Source organism: Zea mays, chromosome 8, assembly GCF_902167145.1.
Source record: "Zea mays cultivar B73 chromosome 8, Zm-B73-REFERENCE-NAM-5.0, whole genome shotgun sequence".
NCBI lineage: Eukaryota > Viridiplantae > Streptophyta > Magnoliopsida > Poales > Poaceae > Zea > Zea mays.
The window spans coordinates 25,769,559-25,788,685 of NC_050103.1; the positions used below are offsets into that span (position 1 = coordinate 25,769,559).

General features: G+C 43.9%; 3 protein-coding genes and 1 long non-coding RNA gene across 13 annotated transcripts; 3 read left to right on the top strand and 1 right to left on the bottom strand.

The window, feature by feature from the left end:
* The first annotated feature begins 1,280 nt into the window (after positions 1-1,280).
* LOC100283879 (SEC13-related protein) lies at positions 1,281-3,891 on the top strand. 2 transcript variants are annotated; one of them, NM_001348977.1, is made up of 2 exons: positions 1,281-1,434; positions 2,709-3,891. In NM_001348977.1, the coding sequence occupies exon 2, from the start codon at positions 2,776-2,778 to the stop codon at positions 3,691-3,693; it is 918 nt and encodes a 305-aa protein (NP_001335906.1). In that variant the 5' UTR covers positions 1,281-1,434; positions 2,709-2,775; the 3' UTR covers positions 3,694-3,891. The 2 variants fall into 2 exon arrangements, with proteins under 2 accessions (NP_001335906.1, NP_001150249.1); NM_001156777.2 differs by having other exon boundaries at positions 1,332-1,429.
* Positions 3,892-5,812: 1,921 nt separating this feature from the next.
* On the top strand, positions 5,813-11,065 carry LOC103634979 (uncharacterized). 9 transcript variants are annotated; one of them, XM_008657554.3, is made up of 10 exons: positions 5,813-5,899; positions 7,420-7,569; positions 7,719-8,088; positions 8,182-8,244; positions 8,442-8,534; positions 8,630-8,737; positions 9,019-9,138; positions 9,244-9,435; positions 10,185-10,354; positions 10,638-11,065. In XM_008657554.3, the coding sequence occupies exons 2-10, from the start codon at positions 7,459-7,461 to the stop codon at positions 10,797-10,799; spliced, it is 1,389 nt and encodes a 462-aa protein (XP_008655776.1). In that variant the 5' UTR covers positions 5,813-5,899; positions 7,420-7,458; the 3' UTR covers positions 10,800-11,065. The 9 variants fall into 9 exon arrangements, with proteins under 9 accessions (XP_008655776.1, XP_035817534.1, XP_008655779.1 ...); XM_035961641.1 differs by having other exon boundaries at positions 5,814-5,899; positions 7,420-7,566; positions 9,043-9,138; XM_008657557.3 differs by having other exon boundaries at positions 5,815-6,004; positions 10,185-10,315.
* Positions 11,066-12,138: 1,073 nt separating this feature from the next.
* On the bottom strand, positions 12,139-14,101 carry LOC103634980 (GDSL esterase/lipase At1g28640). Its single transcript, XM_008657558.4, has 3 exons — positions 13,165-14,101; positions 12,707-13,083; positions 12,139-12,631 (listed from the first exon to the last, which is right to left on the bottom strand). The coding sequence occupies exons 1-3, from the start codon at positions 13,430-13,432 to the stop codon at positions 12,308-12,310; spliced, it is 969 nt and encodes a 322-aa protein (XP_008655780.1). The 5' UTR covers positions 13,433-14,101; the 3' UTR covers positions 12,139-12,307.
* A 45-nt stretch (positions 14,102-14,146) lies between these two features.
* Positions 14,147-15,334, top strand: LOC103634982 (uncharacterized). Its single transcript, XR_557051.3, has 3 exons — positions 14,147-14,263; positions 14,963-15,041; positions 15,135-15,334. It is a non-coding gene; the product is annotated as an uncharacterized lncRNA (long non-coding RNA).
* Positions 15,335-19,127: the final 3,793 nt, after the last annotated feature.

A 19,127-nucleotide genomic window follows, 5' to 3' on the forward strand; every position in this document is an offset into this window, starting at 1 on the left:
GCCGTGCCGGCGACGGGCCGTGCCGGGTCGGGCCGTGCCGGCCCGTTTGGCCATCTATATATATAACCCTCCACAGGAGAAGAACATATGGTCCAGCCGTCCAGGAGGAGCCGTACAATGAGGGGTACGAGTTAATCTAGGTAGTGTCTCTCAGTCAGCTTTATAACGCTAATGATGGACGTTTAGTTTGCTTTATATTTATCATTTATTTTTGTAAAACTTCCGCTACGTAATAATATTTTGTGACATTTATCTCTATATATTTTATTATTTTCTTCTTTAGCGTATATATGAGATATACTCAGCTTTATCCTTTAAATTCGGGTGTGATAATAATATACTCGGTATATACTTCGGGGCCAGAGCGGCCGCGCACCCTCCCCTGGCCGGCCATGTGTTTGTAGTTGGTTTACCCTAACGTACGTCCTAAAGGTCTCCTTGGTTCTGAGCTTCTGACCGAACGATGAACGCGTGGTACAACTTGTGACTATTGCATTACTTGCATGCAGCAATAATACAGTATATATAGTTATATAGCAAGGCAAGAACTGAAGAAAGATGATGGATCGGGGTGACGACTGACGATGGGGCGGAACTGCGCAAGTGAATGGAAGCATGTGATGGCACCTGTAGTTTATTTAAGATATATACTACTGCCCTCTTGTCGAATTCAGATCGGCCGGCTTTATTCGGATCATGCGCGGCCCGGGTAAGTAATGCTGACGTTTCAGTGTTATCAGCAGTAGTGCGCGTGATGTTGGGATGATCGAGGGCGTTTTTGGCAGAGAAGCCGAGACAGTGGCTTTTGCCTTTTTGGCCTGGAGAAGAAGGCTCCCTCTCTGGAAACATGTGCTAGGGAATATTTGGTGGCGTCAGGCTACGTCACGCACGGTGCCGTCATCATCACCATGGTTGCTGCGTTGTGCGTTTGCTTGTTGCTTCAGATCCAATCCAATGCAGCACCGCCACCGGCTACGACTACGAGCCCACAGGAAGCGGAGAAGAAGACGTCAGCACCCGCCGCCGGCCGCTCCAATTCGACCAGGCCAGGCCAGGCCGTGCGCGCGGGGGACGGACGATGCATGCAAGCGGCAATGGAGAGGGAGCCGAACGCTGGCTGGACCACCTTCTCCGACTCTCTCCGTGGCCTGATATCACGGCAACGACAAACAAACAGTGGGCCTAGCCCAACTGCATTCCTCGTTGGGCCATTTCGGCCGCGATCTGCAACCGGTTAAAGCGTCCCAAGCCCGGTACCAGTATCACCCAAAAGGCCGTATAGGCCCAGCACGCGTCCTGAGGGCCGCGCCGTCCAGTCCTCGCCAATTCCCATTCCGGTTCCGGCTTCCGCCGCCAGCGGCAGCAATCCCCTCCTCCTCCTCCCTGTCCCTGGACGCCGGCGCCGGCGTCGGCTCCTCATCGTCCGCGGGTAAGGCAAGAACTCTCGGCTCAATCTTCTTCCTCCCCACCTCCTCGGGTGTACCCAGCGATCGATTTGGTCCTGACCCGCGTGGAATCGGTTGGTCGTTTCATCTGTGGTACCACGCCCAGCCAGCCTAGCCTAGGTCGGGCCGCAAGTCCTACGGGGCGGCCTGTTCACCGTAGGGACGGATTTTTTTGGGAAAACGCTTTTATTAGTTTCGTATAGGCAGCATATTATAGGGATCTCGCAGATCCAACCCTTCGACCCTTTCTGTTTTGGGTGTCTGGCACCGGGACGTGTTCGCTAGCGCTCGTGTTCGTCGATTCGGATTTCTGAGCATACCCAAGTCTAGCAGTGACGCAGAGGAGGGAGTGCAGCTACAGATTTTTTCAGTGAGGCAGAGGAGGGACTGCAGCTACTTATTTAGGTTGTGGTATTTGGTTCTACACCCTTCTGCTGCAAATGTATGCTGCTAGGTTGGTTGAAGATAGATGCAAATATTGTTTTTTTTCCTTCTCAAAACCAAGTCCCAGTGTGTTCTACACTTGTATTGATTCGTGCTGGATGTTTCTGCAAAACAAGTATGCTTTTGCCGTCTTCGGTTCACAAAAAAAAACCTAAACGATCCAGTCTTCTATTGTAGCATCATAAAGTTACGAAGATGAGTTATCTTCGTGAGATTAGTATTTATTAGTGACATCACTGTCTGCATATATTTTTGCTTCAAACCTCTGTTGTCTCAGCTCTTTAAGCTATTTTGGGTCTATTTCAGGGTTTGGTTATGAATATGCATGGTTTGAAAATTTCAAACAAGTGCAAAAGACATTATCTTGCCAGATGTACTGCATTTTATGTGTATAATGCTGGACTATGTTTTCCTACTTCTCTTCCAAAAATAATGCCCCGTCGCCATTCTGGAACATTGCTAACTGGTGGGTTGGCGTTATTTTCCTGATCCTGTGATAGATATACCATTGCCCAGTATCTGGAGCTTGGTAAGCTAATTTTAGATGAAATTTATTGTTCAGAGGTGTATCCTCAATCAAATCGTCCTGTGTTTTAGCATGCAATCTGGCGAACAATGAACTTGGCCCATTGTGGAAAACATCCACACACTTCCACGCACGCATGGTATTGTGTAGACCATCAGTGTTCTGTATAACTTCATATGAATATATGATGTTTATCTCGGTAACATTTTTAGCTACTAAGTGTGCATACCTTTTGTACTTATGTTATTTTTTGATTTATCATCTATCTGATATCCTCACTTTTATTCATATAGGAGACTGAAGTGGTGAACGCGGAAGAAGGTTGTCATTTTGCTAAGTTAAAGTTAGATCATTGGAGCAATGCCGCCCCATAAGATCGAGACGGGGCACCAAGATGTGGTGCATGATGTCGCCATGGATTACTATGGCAAGCGCCTAGCTACATCCTCCTCTGATAATACAATAAAGATCATTGGCGTAAGTGGAACCTCACACCAGCAGCTTGCAACTTTGAGTGGACACCAGGGCCCAGTATGGCAAGTCGCATGGGCTCATCCCAAGTTTGGTTCCATGCTTGCATCCTGCAGCTACGACGGCCGAGTGATCATCTGGAAGGAAGGAAGCAAGCCTGATGAATGGGCACTGGTACACACCTTTGCTGAGCACAAGTCCTCCGTGAATTCCATCGCGTGGGCGCCTCATGAGCTGGGTCTATGCTTGGCTTGTGGTTCATCAGATGGGAACATTTCAGTCTTCACTGCTCGTTCTGATGGAGGTTGGGATACCACGCGTATTGATCAGGCGCATCCGGTTGGTGTGACCTCAGTTTCTTGGGCTCCTGCAATGGCACCGGGAGCTCTAATCAGCGCGGGGTCTTCTGGTCAGTTTGAGTATGTTCAGAAACTCGCTTCCGGTGGCTGTGACAACACGGTGAAGGTGTGGAAGCTCAACAACGGCAGTTGGCGGATGGACTGTTTCCCCGCCCTACAGATGCACAAGGACTGGGTGAGAGACGTCGCGTGGGCGCCAAACCTGGGCCTTCCAAAGTCCACCATCGCCAGCGCCTCTCAGGATGGAACAGTTGTTATCTGGACAGCAGCAAAAGAAGGCGAGCAGTGGGAAGGCCGGTTGCTGTATGATTTCAGGACCCCTGTGTGGAGGCTGTCGTGGTCACTGACTGGGAATATACTGGCGGTGTCTGACGGCAACAACAATGTGACCCTGTGGAAGGAAGCTGTGGACGGCGAATGGCAGCAAGTGACGACTGTTGAGCCATAGGTCTCTAGAGTTGTCCCTCGTCTATATTGCCTTAATACTTGTAGTTTTTGTGTACCTATGGCCCTGTGTGGGTAGCAAGCAGGCCACGGTGCATGACTACTTGAGACGTGATTTCAGGCTCGGGCAGAAGTGAAAAATGAACTTGTTGTATATGTGGAGCATTCTGTTTCTCGATTCAGTGCCTTTTCTTTCCCATGGTTAATTCGTTGCTCACTCAGGTGTTCATATATCAGTTATTCTGTTCAGGATAATGGTTAATTGGATATATTTGGTGCTCTAATGCAAGCTTTGCACTTGTAGCGCAAAGTTTTTTCCGGTGAAAGTTGAAACTGTGGCCAGACAGAAGATGATTAGATGAAGCCAGTCACAATTTGGTCCGCTTGTGTCAACGAGGGGCCAAGGCCAGGGAGAGGGAGAGAGAGAGAGTACTCGTCATATTCGTTCAGAGGAAGCATCGCTTGTGTGGCCACCTAGTAGGCTACTAGTTACAGTTCTCTTAGGGTCTGTTTGGTTGGGCTGTGGCTGTGGAAAAAGTTGCTGTGTGCTGTGAGCTGTGGAAAAAGCTGTTGTAGGCTGTGGGCTGTTAAAAAGCTAAAAATCGTTTGGTGGAAACCACTAAAAGTCGTTAAAAGTTCTTCGATATATGTTTTCACAGTTCCATCCAAAAGCCACTAAAAGCAGATCCAGGGGTGCTTTCAGTTTTGCACTACGAGAAAGTCGGCTTTTAGAAAAAGCTGCTTCCTGGATCCAGCCCTTTGGTTGGCTTTTGGCTTTTAGGGGGCAAAAGCCAAAGCCAAAAGCCAAACCAAACACACCCTTATTACTCCTGTAGTGTTTTCTTTGGCACTTCTGCTATATTGCAGGCGTTTTCATGTAACACTCTTCTATAATCAAATAATATAAATAAGAGTAAAGTGTATTAGCTGTCCATAAACTATTTCGGATGTATCATCTAAATCTATGTAGATTTATATATTTGAAATAATTTCATTAAGACCTTATTCAGTTAAAAGGGACAAAATCCTACCATGAATTTAATTTAGGTCTGGATTGAGTAAATTTATACCTCACACCAAATTTTATAGTGGGATTAAATCTGCTGTTTAATCCATGTATTTCTCAAAGCTAGTAAATATTTTTTTATCTATGGATTTTAATATAAACTTGTGCATTATCTTCATGTATTTGTTCTATACCTCACACCAAACACGATTTTTTTTATTTTTACAAAAAATCATATATACAATTTATATTCAATATTATAAACACTTGAGCATGATGTTATACTAGTTATAAAGTTTTGCCTAGTGTCTCTCATGCTTCTTCCATCAGGGTGAGTTCAAACTCCACCTCCTGCACCGTTTTTTATAATATTTTACACTGAGTTGATTTGGAAGAAATGTAGAGACTTTTTTGTAAATAGATAATACATGACGACCGTTGAAACTGATGCTTTAAGTATAGTAGAGAATAAATTAAATCTATGATTTTAATATAAATAAATGTAACATCAGTCTAAAATCTCTATCTCTTCTCTTATATTATAAAAGCACCAATTTCCTGGTATCTATTTTTTATAATCTAACGTGCGGCCTAAACATCAACTTCAACGCTCACACCTACCGGTTTTCACGGCTATGCAAAAATAAAGTAAAATTAATACAAGTAAGAATGGTTTAAATCTCATTTGTTAGCTTCACATTTATACCCACTTAATGAATATAACACATATTTTTTTATATTTTATTAAAACAAAGTTATATAACATATAGAAACCGTAGCGATGCACAATGTTTGACTAGTAAAACTAAAATTCAGACTCATAAAATTTAACATTTTTTTTGCAATCCAACGTCGAGGGCTGAGATTCCTAGAACTAGAAAGGAACTTCTATTGATATTGAATTGTTTCCGAAAAAAAACAAGAATGAGATGTTTGCAGAAGAAAAACACAGCAGGGATAAGATAAAAAATGACATCCACCGTCCACGTACAATCACATGAGTCCTTTTCCTGCTCGTAAAAGGGTGAAAAACAGAGTTTGTGTCTAAACCAACGGTGGAGATAGTCCTCGCAGACCACTAGATTAACTAGAGCCCTATAAAATAACTGGCCACAAGATTTCAGGAGTTGTTTCTGTTGGCGGCCGCACAAACGTCAGGTTCGGGAAAAGCTCGGAAAAGTAGTTCGTGCTCCAAAACCAAAAGGTTCGCGATTGGCCACTATTGCTTTGTTTGTTGTTTTCTTTTCTTTCTTCCCCGAAAAGGCTGGACGGCGGCTCCGAGCTCACTCGTCGCCGGCGGCTGTTGCAGGTTCTTTCTTTTTCCTACCCCTACCTCAGTTGCATAAGCTAGCACTTCGTATCGTATGTTGCTTGATGCGCTGATCGGAAGGTTGTTTCCCGTGGCGCTTTTCGTTCTCATTGGATTGGTTATTCGTCGTCGCTGGCGCTGGTTTAATCCGGTGGCGCGACTAGGTTCATCAGTCCTTAGTTTCCACCAAGTTCGGTCCTTTGCTTTAATCCGGCGGCGCGACTTGTTTCATCAGTTAGTTTCCACCGAGTTCGGGCGGTATGGTGCTCTTTTCCTGGGGTTCTGCAAGTGCAAGGAGTATGATCTGGTTTGATGATTCGTTACTTTTTTTATAACACGATTCTTTTGGTTGAGCGCTTGGATGCTAGTTCACTAGGCCCTATTTGTTTCAGCTTATAGATTATATAATCTGGATTATAATCTAAATTATATAATCTGGATTATAATCTAAATTCTATAATCTAGATTATAATCTAGACATATTATAATCTACATGTAGTTGTTTGTTACTTGTTAGTCTAGATTATACAAATGTAGATTATTCATAAAGACAGTAATACCCTTGTTTGTTTATTTGAGGTGAGGAAATAAGGATGTCATATATTGTAATTTCTATTTACATAACTATGGATAGTGGGTCTTTTGCCAAAATAATCTCAAATAAGCTACTCTTGAGGAGATTATGAGATTATCATAATCTAGGCATTAGATTATATAATCTGAACCCATAATCTAGATGTTTGTTTACCTATTGAATTATTTGCGCTGGATTATATAATCTAGAGAGATTATAATCCGAAACAAACAGGACCTTAATTTTGGCGAATCCCTGCCTGAGATATTACCAGCGGTTCGGTGACAACTGAATAAAAAAAAGTACCACACCTTGCATAAATTCAGCTCGATTAGAGTACAACGTCTCTGAAGGTATAGACACCAATGTCATCCTAATTTGCAAATTCAATCCTGCAAACATGAGTTCAGATGGAAGAACCGCATGCCTTTAGAAACATGACGTAAACTGCCTTGGTGTTGTTTCAAAGTTCAAACACATTGTATCGCTCTGTCCGGGAATCCTGTCAATTGATTGTAACTCAGTAGGATTTGATTATGTACAATAAATTACTCTCTCAGTTCTTTTTATTTGTCGCGTTTTAGTTTAAAAATGAACTAGCGGTCGACAAATATTCGAGAGCGGAGATAGTACCATTTACCTCTCAATGCCGATGGATAGTTTAATGCAAATCAAGTACATTTACTGTTCCTGAGCCTGTCTGAATCAGATGTCTGGATTGGCTATGAAGCTTATTCCTAGAACCTGCTAGAGATTTACATTTGGTACAGATTAGAACCGTATGTTATACTCTAATGTTTGTTGGTACCTAATGTTGATTTTTCAATGTTCTCTGAAACAGGAGATTAACACCATTTTTTGACAAAGAAAAAAAAAGCTAATGGCGAGAAACATAAATTCAGATTATATAGACTTTTCACATTTGGGTGGATTCGACATGGGCATCAATTTTGACGAATTTGAAGAAAATGTGAAAAAGCTCATGGAGGTAGTAGTGCCTTCTCATAACTTCGATGTTTAACATGATTTTTTTTTTTGGTTTACACATATTTGGATATTCTAACGCAACATAGGAAATAGGATTTTCTTGACAATGCTTTGTTACTAACTTTCCCCATTCATGGACGGATCCCGATCAAGTATCTTGATTCAGCTCATGATAAAGCTGTCGAATTCATTGAAGATGTCCATGCAAAATTTTATGGTCCCTTTACTGATGATGAGGTGCCAAATAACGATCAATCTAGTCGCTATGTTATCACCGAGTCTTCACCAACATCTATTGAGAAGGAGCTAGTTGGACCAAACACTGAACTTTCAACTCCTCCTGCATGCTTCATTACCATGGAGAACAGTTCTACTGGCTGTGATACTGATGCTCATAAAACCCAATCAGAATCATTTTCAACAAAAAGTACAGGTTTATCCTCAATGAATCATGTGTATCCAGAAAATAATTTATCTGAAGGAGCTCATATCGACTCAAACGATCTTTGTATTAGAATATATGGTACTCATTTTTGTAATAGACACTTCATTTCTGTTTATTTATCTGCATCTTCTTTCCTAACTAATTATTTTTCTTTACTCCCCCCCCCCCCAGACAGCTCTGAGGAAGTTATTTTATGGAATCCAGTGAGTTCTGTAAAACCACAGCAATCACATGGTTCGTGTTTTTATGAGACTATTTCAAACTTTTAATATCATCAATACTGTATTTTTCAAAAAACATTTGTAAAACTACACTTGATTCCATAGCCATATGCCCAGATTATTTGCTTATTACATAAATTATCAGCTTCCATCAATATTTGGATCTGTCTTTATATTTGTTTTAATGAAATTTCATAATTGGTCGGACAGAACTTACCACCATACCTCAAGATGATCATGCACTTCATGCTTTGGAAACAGAAGTGACAGAGCAAGTTGGACTCAACTGTTCTGGACATTCAGGCAAATTTCTTGTAACCTCAGCTTATCATTATCCAAAAGAATGGCAAAGGCACATTTTTTTGGAAGTTACTTACTGTGCCTTCATATTCTGGCAGATTCTTCTGTTTGCAGTGGAGTGTCACCGCTAGAAAATTCTTGTGCAAATTGTGAAGAGAAAATGGTATTACACAGTGCAAATGACCCTGTTGGAGTAACAGTGCATGGTTTGCATCTTTCACCTTTTAACTGTGACTGATTGTTCTGTTACCTCTCCCCTTGTATTTACGAAAATATTCTCAATCATATACCTTTTATTAAATATGCATGACAACAATCTGTCGTACTTAGGGAAAAGTAATTAGATGTGAGTATACAAACTTGTATGATTTAGCAAACCACATTATGGTCCTGCACTCCTGCTTGTTAAGATGTATAACTGGCTTACTTTAACATTTAACCACATGTCATAAATACACTAACCTGTTTTACATTTATTTTGATTAAGAAAATGGTGTACGTGTCCTGGCAGATTCCACTACCCTAACCCAAGAATATCATGTATCTTACACATTACACATGGAACAAATGATAGAGCAAGCTGGACTGCATTGTTCTGGACATTCAGGCAAGTTGCTTATAACCCCAGCTTTATCTTTAGCTATAGAATGACAAAGGCACATGATTCTTTTTTATGTTACTTACTGTGCCTTAATATACTGGATTTTCGCAGATATCCTAATACACACTACAGATTTTTGTAATGCACTGCTGCTAGAAGATTCTAGCACAAATTATGAGATGACAGTTTGCTTGCAACCCTACCAGGCAACTTTGCCTGGGACACAAGCAAACCGGCCTGAAGTGCACATGGTATCAACCATATCATACAGTGCAAATAGCCCTGTGGAATCAACTATACATGGTTTGCACCTCTATACTTATGGAATGTGACCTGCTGTTCTATTATCTCTCCTGTCATATTTAAATCATTAAATGCACATCAAAGCCAAAATGCTTTCAACAGCAAACTATTCTGATTCATCTCAACTTCAGAGTATTTGGTTACGAAGTTTCCCTTACATGATTGAGCAAAATAGTATAATTAATTTTATACTGACCATTTTATCCTCATAATCATACCGACCATTTATGCTAGGATTAGGAAGTAGGAAATATGATTTTTACAGTTCAATACAATTGCTTCGCTAGTATAATGAACCCTACTACCGTAGGGTTAAATGCTGATATGCTAGGGATTATAAATTGGAATGGCTTAAATTGATTCTTCATTGCTTGATTCCCTCTAAAGGGTGCCAACCGTGTGCCCTGATCCGGGTCTTGGGCCTAACTTGACTAACAAACTATAGTCTTTCGTTTCACATTTGACTAACATCAAGCTGTTACAACCATGTTACTGCTATCAAGGCGCAGGGTTTATTAACAGGACTACAGACACCTTCCACCAATAATAGTTCGTTAATGTTGTTCACAATAACCCCTTTGGAGGCCTACCATGTCTCCCTGACCATTTATGCTATAGGAAATCACATAACAGCTTCGCCCTCAATCAATTCTGACAATTAATCATTTTATTTTAGGAGATATGACAGTGACTCCTGCACATAACTGTGACCATTCCTCTTTCTATGCTTCCTATTGCATCTTCTGCAGGAACTTGCACTTCACATGACTCTAGCACAAGTGCGTCCAGCTGTGCTGACGATCCAAGTATGTCGACTGACAGCATGGTTAAATCTGTGGACATGGATGGTCAGAAGCACATGAAAAACGACAAAATTAAGGTGCACCTAGCCCCTCAACCAGAAAACGCGTCATTTAAGGTACTATTATAGTATTTGAAACACAGCCGCTGTCATGGTAGTGGAGAAGGAATTATGGTGGCGAATTACATCACAGTGTTTTATATCTGGCTAGGAAGTCGAAGTGCCCTTCTTTTCAGTTTAATAATGTTACCATTTCTAAAGCTCACACATGCCAAGCATGTCTGAGGAAAAAAAATATTTCTAAAGCTTATTTCATAGACGCTCTTGAAAATCTAAGCAAGCAATATTGTATTGCTGAACAAATGTCTTTGAAGAAATAACAACTGCTCGCTTCTTGCAGAAAATGCTTTTGAGGAACCTGTCGAGGAAACTCAGGTGGTCAAAGGCGCAGGCAGACACGCATCAGACCATGGCGCCTGGATCCCAGGGCGCAGAAGACCCTGGATATCCACTGGTTTCTCCATCGGATGATGATCTGGAGGATAGTTGGGAGATCCTGTAATATATAATAAACCGCCAAGAACCTCCGTGACTTTTCTTTTTTGAGCTAAGTTTATCCATGTCAGGTTAACTGGTTTTGAGGGAAGGCACGTGGCGTATTTTTTACAGATCTCCTTGGTTACAGACACGTGAGATGTTGCACGTACGTGCGGCACATCCATCGGCATAATAACTGTAATTCTAGTTGAGGATACGTAAAGCTGTTTGGATTCTGTTTCGGACCTTAACTGCATGCAGACAAGACAATGAGACAAGCGTGTGTCCACAGCTTCGACTGTCAGATCTGTCACTAGCTAGTCCTCTTCTTGGCAGTGCTCACTGGTAGTAGTGATGGCCAGTTTTCCGTACTGTGGAAGCTACATGAATTTTAGTAGTGATGCGGTAGGATCTCGTTGAAGCTCTGCGATAAATAAGCTTTGGCGAGAGCTGAGGGCCGTGATGTCAGCTCGTCTCGTGGCACAGATGAATCTTGACGTTCTCGATATCGCTTATGGCCACATGTATAATGATAAATCCACACTCTCATCTGACCAGCCACATGAAGATACAGGAGCATAGGGCTACAAGCAACAGCACAGCACTCAAAGGAAAAGGAGCTTCCTTTCATCACTTCCTCCTTTCCCAGCTCCCCCTAGGTCCTAGCTCTAGTTCAGTTGCCCCTCCCCGCCGCGCCGTTCCAAGAGATGGAGGGCCGTCTCCACATCCATCTCCTCTGCCTCACCGTCATCGTCGGCGGTCGCCGTGTCCGCCGACCTCTGTGCTTCCTAAGGCCTAATTTAGGTATTTTAGTATTGACTCTAATTCACATGTGTTGATGTGGATTGCGTGTTATACCCTAATTTATTTCAATACATGTGGATTGTGATTAATACTAGAGTATCCAAACAAAACCTAATGTGACAGAAACTATGAGGGTTCTTGACAGGCGCGAAGCAAGGATTTAAACTTAGAGAGGACAAATCAAATTGAATGGGGCTACTAGGGGGTATTTTACATTATTTACATGATGATTAGCTAAGAGTATCAGTGGCTCTTATTATATAATTAAGGGAAAATTAGGGACACATTGCCTCCTCTCTGGGGTCGCCCCTGGTTCTTGAGATTGACACAACTATGAGGGTTCTTGCACCAACTATTGATCCCAATAACTTTTTTTGCCAAGTTTGATAATCGTTTTGTTGAAATGTCTACTCAACTATTGAGATGTGTTGCTTATATTGACCCCAGTAATTTTTTTACCAGTTATGATGAAGGTAGGCTACTTGCGCTTGTTTAAATTTATGCTGACCACTTTGTGAAATATGATTGTGTAGTTCTTAGAGAGTAACTCGATACATCCATTACCAAAGAAAGACAAGGTTCAAGTTTTCTATTATGTTGTGATCTTGGTAATCTTGCTATGACGATGGTTAAGACGGATAGATACACAGCATTTCTATTGATTATATTTATAGTCTAATTGAATTGACTTTGATTTTACCTGTCCTTCGTACCATTGAACTGACCCTATCAACTCTGATTAGCCATGACTAATTCACGCTTAACCCGTCTCTGTGACATCCAAAATCTAGGACTAATTCTTAGACCTGGGATCCAAACACCACCGAAGCTGATGCTCACGTTGTCCTCCTTCCGCTTCTCCTGCAGCCCTGCCACCTCGTCCGCGAGGAGCTCGTTGTGGTACCTCGCCAGGTCGTTGAACCTGACGAGGCACCCGTACCTGTCGTGGCCAGACTCGCCGGGGCTCGCGTACATGCCCAGGATCACCGGAGCGCAGCCCATCGGCAGGATCCCCGGCACAACGACGCGCTTGGCGCCGAGCTTGACCAGCCTCTGCACACGCATGCATGCACGTCAGTTTGGTCAACCAAGGAAGTGAAGAAAGATCTATGAGCAGCAGAGCAGTACCTCCACGCCGTCGGCGATGGCCTTGACCACCGTGCGCGCGTGCATCCTCGTCTCGTCCACGGTCTTGTTGGCGGCGAGGAGGAGAAGGTAGTCGTTCCATCCGAACCCTGCGACGAAGAGGGACTTGCCCAGGCACTCGTCGCACCGCTCCGGGGTGGCGCAAAGCGAGGGCCTGAGCTGCTCGAACCACCCGATCTGGGTCCCGAACGAGCTCAGCGGCGTGGGCGGCCTGTGCTGTAGAAAGCTGGACACAGAGCTTCCCACGTGACCCCCCAGAGCCGTCGCCCCCGCGACGGCGAAGTTGGCGCCCTTGCTGAAGTTGTGCGATGTGTCCTCCAGGTACGACGGCACGAACGGGAGATCGTAGGCGTCGTTTGCTGCATGCATATGACGAGCGTTTGCTGTCAGCGTGCCAGCAGCATGCATCGGCGTCGGCGGCGTAACGAACGTACACGTACCGGCGAAGTCGAGGATGACGCGGCCGTCGCCGCTGGCCCGGCGGGAGACGGTGGTCTCGCCGTCGCGGCGGCTCTCGATGAGCGACGCGGACGACGGCCTCAGGGAGCTGCCAGTGTCGGCGAAGTCGTCGCCGCCGAAGCTGAACACGGAGGTGGACGAGTGGCTTGTGATCCTGAAAGGTCGGGCGTCCGCGCCGTGAAGCAGGCACGGGACGAGCAGGAGCAGCAGCAGCAGCGCGGGCACGGCGGCGGCGATGGAACTCCTCATGGGCTGCCTGGCTGTGGAGTCTTGGTTGAGAGATCGATCACGGTAGCGAGAAATGAGCAGCTACCGCAGTTCAGATTCTTCACAGGCCCCGGCTCTGCGTGCCAATCTTGAACAGCGCAACGCTTGTTGACCCGGTGTTAAACAAATCAGAGGCCTTGGGATTTCAGATTCGAACAGTGCACAGCTCGATGAGTGAGTTGTTAAACAAACCGGTGCAGTGATGTACAAAAATTAAACGAACTAAGGGGGGAGTGAAGTTGTGTCGGTCGCCATAGCTACTTGTGCAACGCCTTTTCTATTCGTTTTTTGAGATCTGTGTGTTTCGATTGCCGTCGTGATAGTTTGGCCTTAAAAATGATCTGTGAACGATTTCCTAAGTTATGGCAACACCATGCTTCTCGTTTGTGTAGACTTATCCAGTAAGCTAATGATGTAGACTAGTCTATAGGAATTTAGATGTGGGATCCCTCATATATATTATCTATTATTTTGGTGGTCCCATATATCATTCTATCTTGTATAGGATTACACTTAAGGCCTCGTTCGTTTCTACCCAATCAGGCCAGGTTAAGGTTGTATTGGAGCCCAATCCAGGTTATATTCCAAGCCAGGAAAAATCCGGATTCTAATTTTTTTGTTCGGTTAAGCCCACTAGATTTCAAGCCCATGTGTTTGGAATTTTTTTTGGCTAGAGAAGGTCCTGGATTGCAGCCAAGGATCCAAGGGTCTGGAACAAATCCCGTGAGCCCAAGGAGCAGCGGCGGTGGCGCAAGAAGACGAGCCACCCTCCTCGCCTCCGGTGACCTCTACTCGCTGGCGAGCTTCTCTCTGGTAGGATCCCTTCTCTTTCGTTAGATCTGCTCTCTGCCTCTCTTTTGTTCGGCGTTGGACAGGCACAGGCAGCACCGTGCGCTGGGATCCTCCTCGGCGCCGTGTAGCTTCCCATAGACATTGGATAGGCACAGGCAGCACCGTGTGCTTGTGCTTCGATCGTAGCTGTGTACAGGCGGAACAAGTGTACTCCACTTGATTATTATGGCATGCCTGGCTGCCACGCTCCTCTGCTGGCACAAGAAGAAGAAGAGGGGGAGGAAGGCAGAGGAGGAGGCCAAGGCCGAGGTGCTCAACTTCAGCGACCACGTCCACGTCCACGTCCACAAGCAGACCGTCCCAGGGCCGGCTGGGGGCGCGACCGCCGTCAGGCGGACGGTGGACGAGGATGTCAGGTTCCAGGAGGCGGTCAGGAAGCAGGACACCATCAGCGAGTCCTCGAGCACTGCCCCTTGGGCCTTGCACAAGAAACACGAGAGCGGAGAGGAGAGGAAGACGGAGGTCATCAACGTCACCAAGCACAAGCACGTCGACGAGAAATTTGGGAAATGGAGTACAGTTGGGAGAAATTTGGGAAATGGAGTACAGTTGGGCTGCAAATTCCTCCTCGGCCACCAGCACCACCTAGCTTCTTCTCTTCTCTCTCTCTCTACACCGCACCACATGGTTATATGAACCAAATAATTTATTTATTTTCAGATTGTCCCGGCTCCAGCTAGAGTAGGCGAGGATGAGCCTCCCCCATCCTGGGTGTTGGTGCCTGATTCATTTTATCAAGGTACTAGCCAAAACCTAAAGAAATTAAATTATATGAACTACGTAACTAGCTTTAGTAATTAGTTTTCCTTATTTCTCTTGATGTTACTTTTAGTTTTGCTACGGACATGAGCAATAGAGATCACCTTAGGAGGAGGGAGGATGATGATGATGACCTCTTCCTTTTGATTCTCCCTTCCCTACATCTCTTGGGCTATCTTGGATGTAATAAAAAGAAATTGAGTGAAAGCATCTAGGCCCCTGGTTGGTTTTAGTGATTAATGACAACGTAATGTTATATGTGACTAACGTGTGTTTTGCAGAGACAAATGGTAAGTTAGGTCGCATTACAGGTAGAAGTACTACAACGGTGAAAACAATCCCGGAGATAAGAACTCGAAGCGACGGCTAAACGACGAAACAAAAAGTGAAGGACTACAGAGTCCGAGTGTCAAGGAGTTGTGGACACTCGTGATTTAGTTAGGTCTTTTATTCTCTTTTAGCCGTACTATAAAGAGGGGTTGTCGATGAGTAGTTTGACCAAGAGAGTTCTAGTGTAGTGTTGGTGCACATTCACACTCACATATAGTGCTAGGTGTCACTCTAGAACTCACTGACAAGTTAGAACGAAAACCGATTTGAAAAACAGCTAAAAACAGGAAATAAGGTTTCTGGCCTTGGGGCACCGGACTGTACGGTGTGCACCGGACTGTACGGTGTGCACCGGACTGTCCGGTGCGCCCTTTGCCAGGTGGGGCCAGGCTGGCCCAAGGGAAGGCTTTCCCCGAGCAGAAAACCCGAGAGCGCCAGTTTCAGAAATGAATTTTAGTGGCGCACCGGACAGTGCACCGGACAGTGCACCGGACTGTCCGGTGTGCACCGGACATTGTCTGTTCACTGTACGGTGTGCCATCAGCCCAACGGCTAGCTGTCAGAACTAGCCGTTGGAGTCGACCGTTGGCGCACCGGTGGCGCATCAGACTGTCTGGTGCGCCCATGCGCAGAAGAGTGCTGGTAACGGCTAGTTGGTGGGTGAGGGCTATTTATACCCCTCCACCCACCATATTCAATGTCTTGCTGCCCACATTAATTCCAGCACATTGCTAGAGCATTGCAAGCACCAAAAGCCTAGTGAGGAGATTAGAGAATCTTAATCCCGCATTTGTTCCTCATTAGCGCTAGCAAGAGCCACCTAGAGCACACACCACTTGCATTAGGCTTCTCTTGGTCAAGCGAAAGTCTACGACTTGTTACTCTTGGTGATCGGCATCACCTAGACGGCTTGGTGGTGTTGGGAGCTCGGTGATCACCGTGAAGATCTTGTTGGTGACCCGACTCAAGTTTGTAAGCGGTCTCGAGGGATCCACCACGCCGGAGTGGCAAAGGATCATCTCGTAGTGAGCACTTGGTTCTTACGAGGACTAAGGGGGAGCGATACTCTTGCGCGGGTGCTCCAACGAGGACTAGTGGAGAGTGCCGACTCTTCGATACCTCGGGAAAAATTTGAGGAGTCTTCTAAACCTTGCTTTACATTCCACACTTAATTCAAGCACTTTGCATTGTGTATTTGTTTAGCAATTATTTGAAGTATTGTCTTAGCATTTTTGTATTTCTAGTATTATTATCTTAGTGCTAGTTGTTGGGGTGAAGTTGGGCTCTTGCTTAGCTCTTGCTTAGGTTTTAATTAGTGTTGATTTTTAGAAAAGCCCAATTCACCCCCCCTCTTGGGCATCGTGATCCTTTCAATTGGTATCAGAGCCTTGTTGCTATTAGATTAGCTTAACCGCTAGAGTTACGATGTCCGGTGGGGATGGACCTCCTCCCGTTTTTGATGGTGACGATTTTCCATATTGGAAAATTCGTATGGAAGCATATTTAGAGGCTATAGACATTGGTGTCTACAAAGCCGCCACACAAGGATTCCCCGCACCTAGAGATCCCACAAATCTTGTAGGTGATGAGTTTAATTATGAGAAATGGAATGCTAAGGCCAAAAACACCATTTTTAGAGGCCTTTGCAAAGATGTGTTCAATAGAGTTAGAAATCATAAAAATGCTCATGATTTGTGGATGGACATTTGTGCTCTACATGAAGGAACTAGAAGTGAGCGTGAGGAGAGATATCACATTGCTATGAGAAAGTTAAATTCTTTTGAAATGCTTGCTAATGAAAATGCCAATGCTATGTACTCACGTCTCAATATTCTTGTAGAGGAAGTTAATGGATTTGGGCTTACTCAAATCTCACAACCGGATGTTGTGAGGAATATTCTCAGTGTCCTCCCAATTGACAAATATGGACACATTGTCACTATGCTACATCAAATGGATCTTTCAGTTACCACACCTACACAGATACTGGGAAAGATCAATGCTCATGAGTCATCTTCCAAAAGAAAGGATTTGGCTCTCAAAGCAAATCAAGAAAGAAAGGAAAAGCTAAAGTACAAATTGAGGAAGAATCCTCAAGTGATGATGACCTTGATGCTAACATTGCCTTGATGGTGAGGAAGACCACCAAGATGTTAAAGAAGCTCAACAGAGAAGGCATCAAATTTGATTCAAGAAATAAGAAATTCTTTTCCAGCAAAAGAAAGCCCATTTCTGAGATGGACTGCTACAACTGTGGAGAGCTTGGTCATCTTGCTCATCAATGTAACAAGCCCAAGAAGAACAAGTTCAAGGGAAAGAAAGAAGATGACAGCGATGATGAGAAAAAGGAAAAGAGATTCTTCAAGAGGAAGGATGGGAAGCAAAAGAGGTTCCACAAAAAGAAAAATGGAAAGGCATATATTGTTGGTGACTGGCTCACTGACATTGAGTCATCAAGTGGATCTTCTTCAAGTGAAGAAGAGAATGATGAAAAAATTACCGGCCAGAGACTTCTCTTCACCACCACCATCGCCATCATCGACTTCTCACCTATGCCTCATGGCTAGAGGTGAACGGAAGGTACAAGATGATATTGATATTACTGAAGATAGTGATAGTGATGAGGAATTTGCTTCACCTTCATATGATGAACTAGCTGACTTGCTTAAAGAATATACTCAAATCATTAGAAAGTCAAAAGCTAAATGTGATAAGTTGAAAAATGAAAATGAATCTTTAAATGCCAAATATGACATAGTTATGAAAGTTAGTGATGAAATGAAAGAAGAGAACAAAACTATGTCATCTACAGTAAATGAGCTCACAACCTCCCTAAAAGATGCTAAGGATAAATGTGACAAGTTAAATGAAGCTAATAGGGAGTTGGAAGATATACTAGTGAAAATCAAGGAAGACTATACTAAGATTAAATTTGATCATGATAATCTTCTTGTTGAAAATGAACTTTTATCTTGCAATACACATGAGGCTATTAACCCTGTTGTTAAGATTGATGTAGAAACCTCATGTGATGATTTGAGTCAAGGAGAGCAAACTAGTCTACATGATGAATTGACCGAAAAAGTTGAAGTCTTGACTTTAGACAACCAAAAATTGAAGAGATACTTGACCGATGCAACTACTAGAGGAAAGGTTGCTATTGAGAACAATGATTTCAACAATGAGTTGGCAGTGGATAATGAAAGGCTTAAAAATGAGGTCAAGAAACTTAAGAGTGAAAATGAACATCTTGCAACAAGTGTGCAAAAGTTCAACAAGGGCCAATACCTCCAAAATGAGTTGCTTATGAACACTATCATGAAAAACAACAAGAGTGGTATTGGATACAATGCTTTTGTGCAAAAGAAAGCTACTACTCAATACAAGCCAAAGCAGACTCGCAAGCCTATCAAATGCTTTGAGTGTGGAAATGAAGGTCATTTTGCCCACAACTGCAAAGCCAAACCACCAACTCCCTTGCCTAAGCACTCAAGACCATTTGCTTTCAATGCTCATTATGTTCTAAGAAAAGTAGCAAATGGAAAGGTCAAAGTTACATTCCTAGGTCCACCAAGCAAGAGTAGACCTAGACAAATTTGGGTTGCAAAGTCCTTGATTGAGAGAGTCACTGGTCCTATGCAATATAGGGCTCTCAAAACTCAAGCTTGAATTGTCTGTGGATGTAGGTGAACTACAAGACCGGTGGGAGCCATTGGGTTATTGACAGTGGATGCAC

Coding starts and splice junctions, on each gene's coding strand:
- LOC100283879 (NM_001348977.1), top strand. CDS start 2,776: ATGCCGCCCCATAAGATCGAGACGGGGCACCAAGATGTGGTGCATGAT.
- LOC103634979 (XM_008657554.3), top strand. CDS start 7,459: ATGGCGAGAAACATAAATTCAGATTATATAGACTTTTCACATTTGGGT. Junction 7,570..7,718: donor TGAAAAAGCTCATGGAGGTA/GTAGTGCCTTCT, acceptor ATCCCGATCAAG/TATCTTGATTCAGCTCATGA. Junction 8,245..8,441: donor AAAACCACAGCAATCACATG/GTTCGTGTTTTT, acceptor TTGGTCGGACAG/AACTTACCACCATACCTCAA.
- LOC103634980 (XM_008657558.4), bottom strand. CDS start 13,432: ATGAGGAGTTCCATCGCCGCCGCCGTGCCCGCGCTGCTGCTGCTGCTC. Junction 13,084..13,164: donor CGTCATCCTCGACTTCGCCG/GTACGTGTACGT, acceptor ATATGCATGCAG/CAAACGACGCCTACGATCTC. Junction 12,632..12,706: donor CCATCGCCGACGGCGTGGAG/GTACTGCTCTGC, acceptor ATGCGTGTGCAG/AGGCTGGTCAAGCTCGGCGC.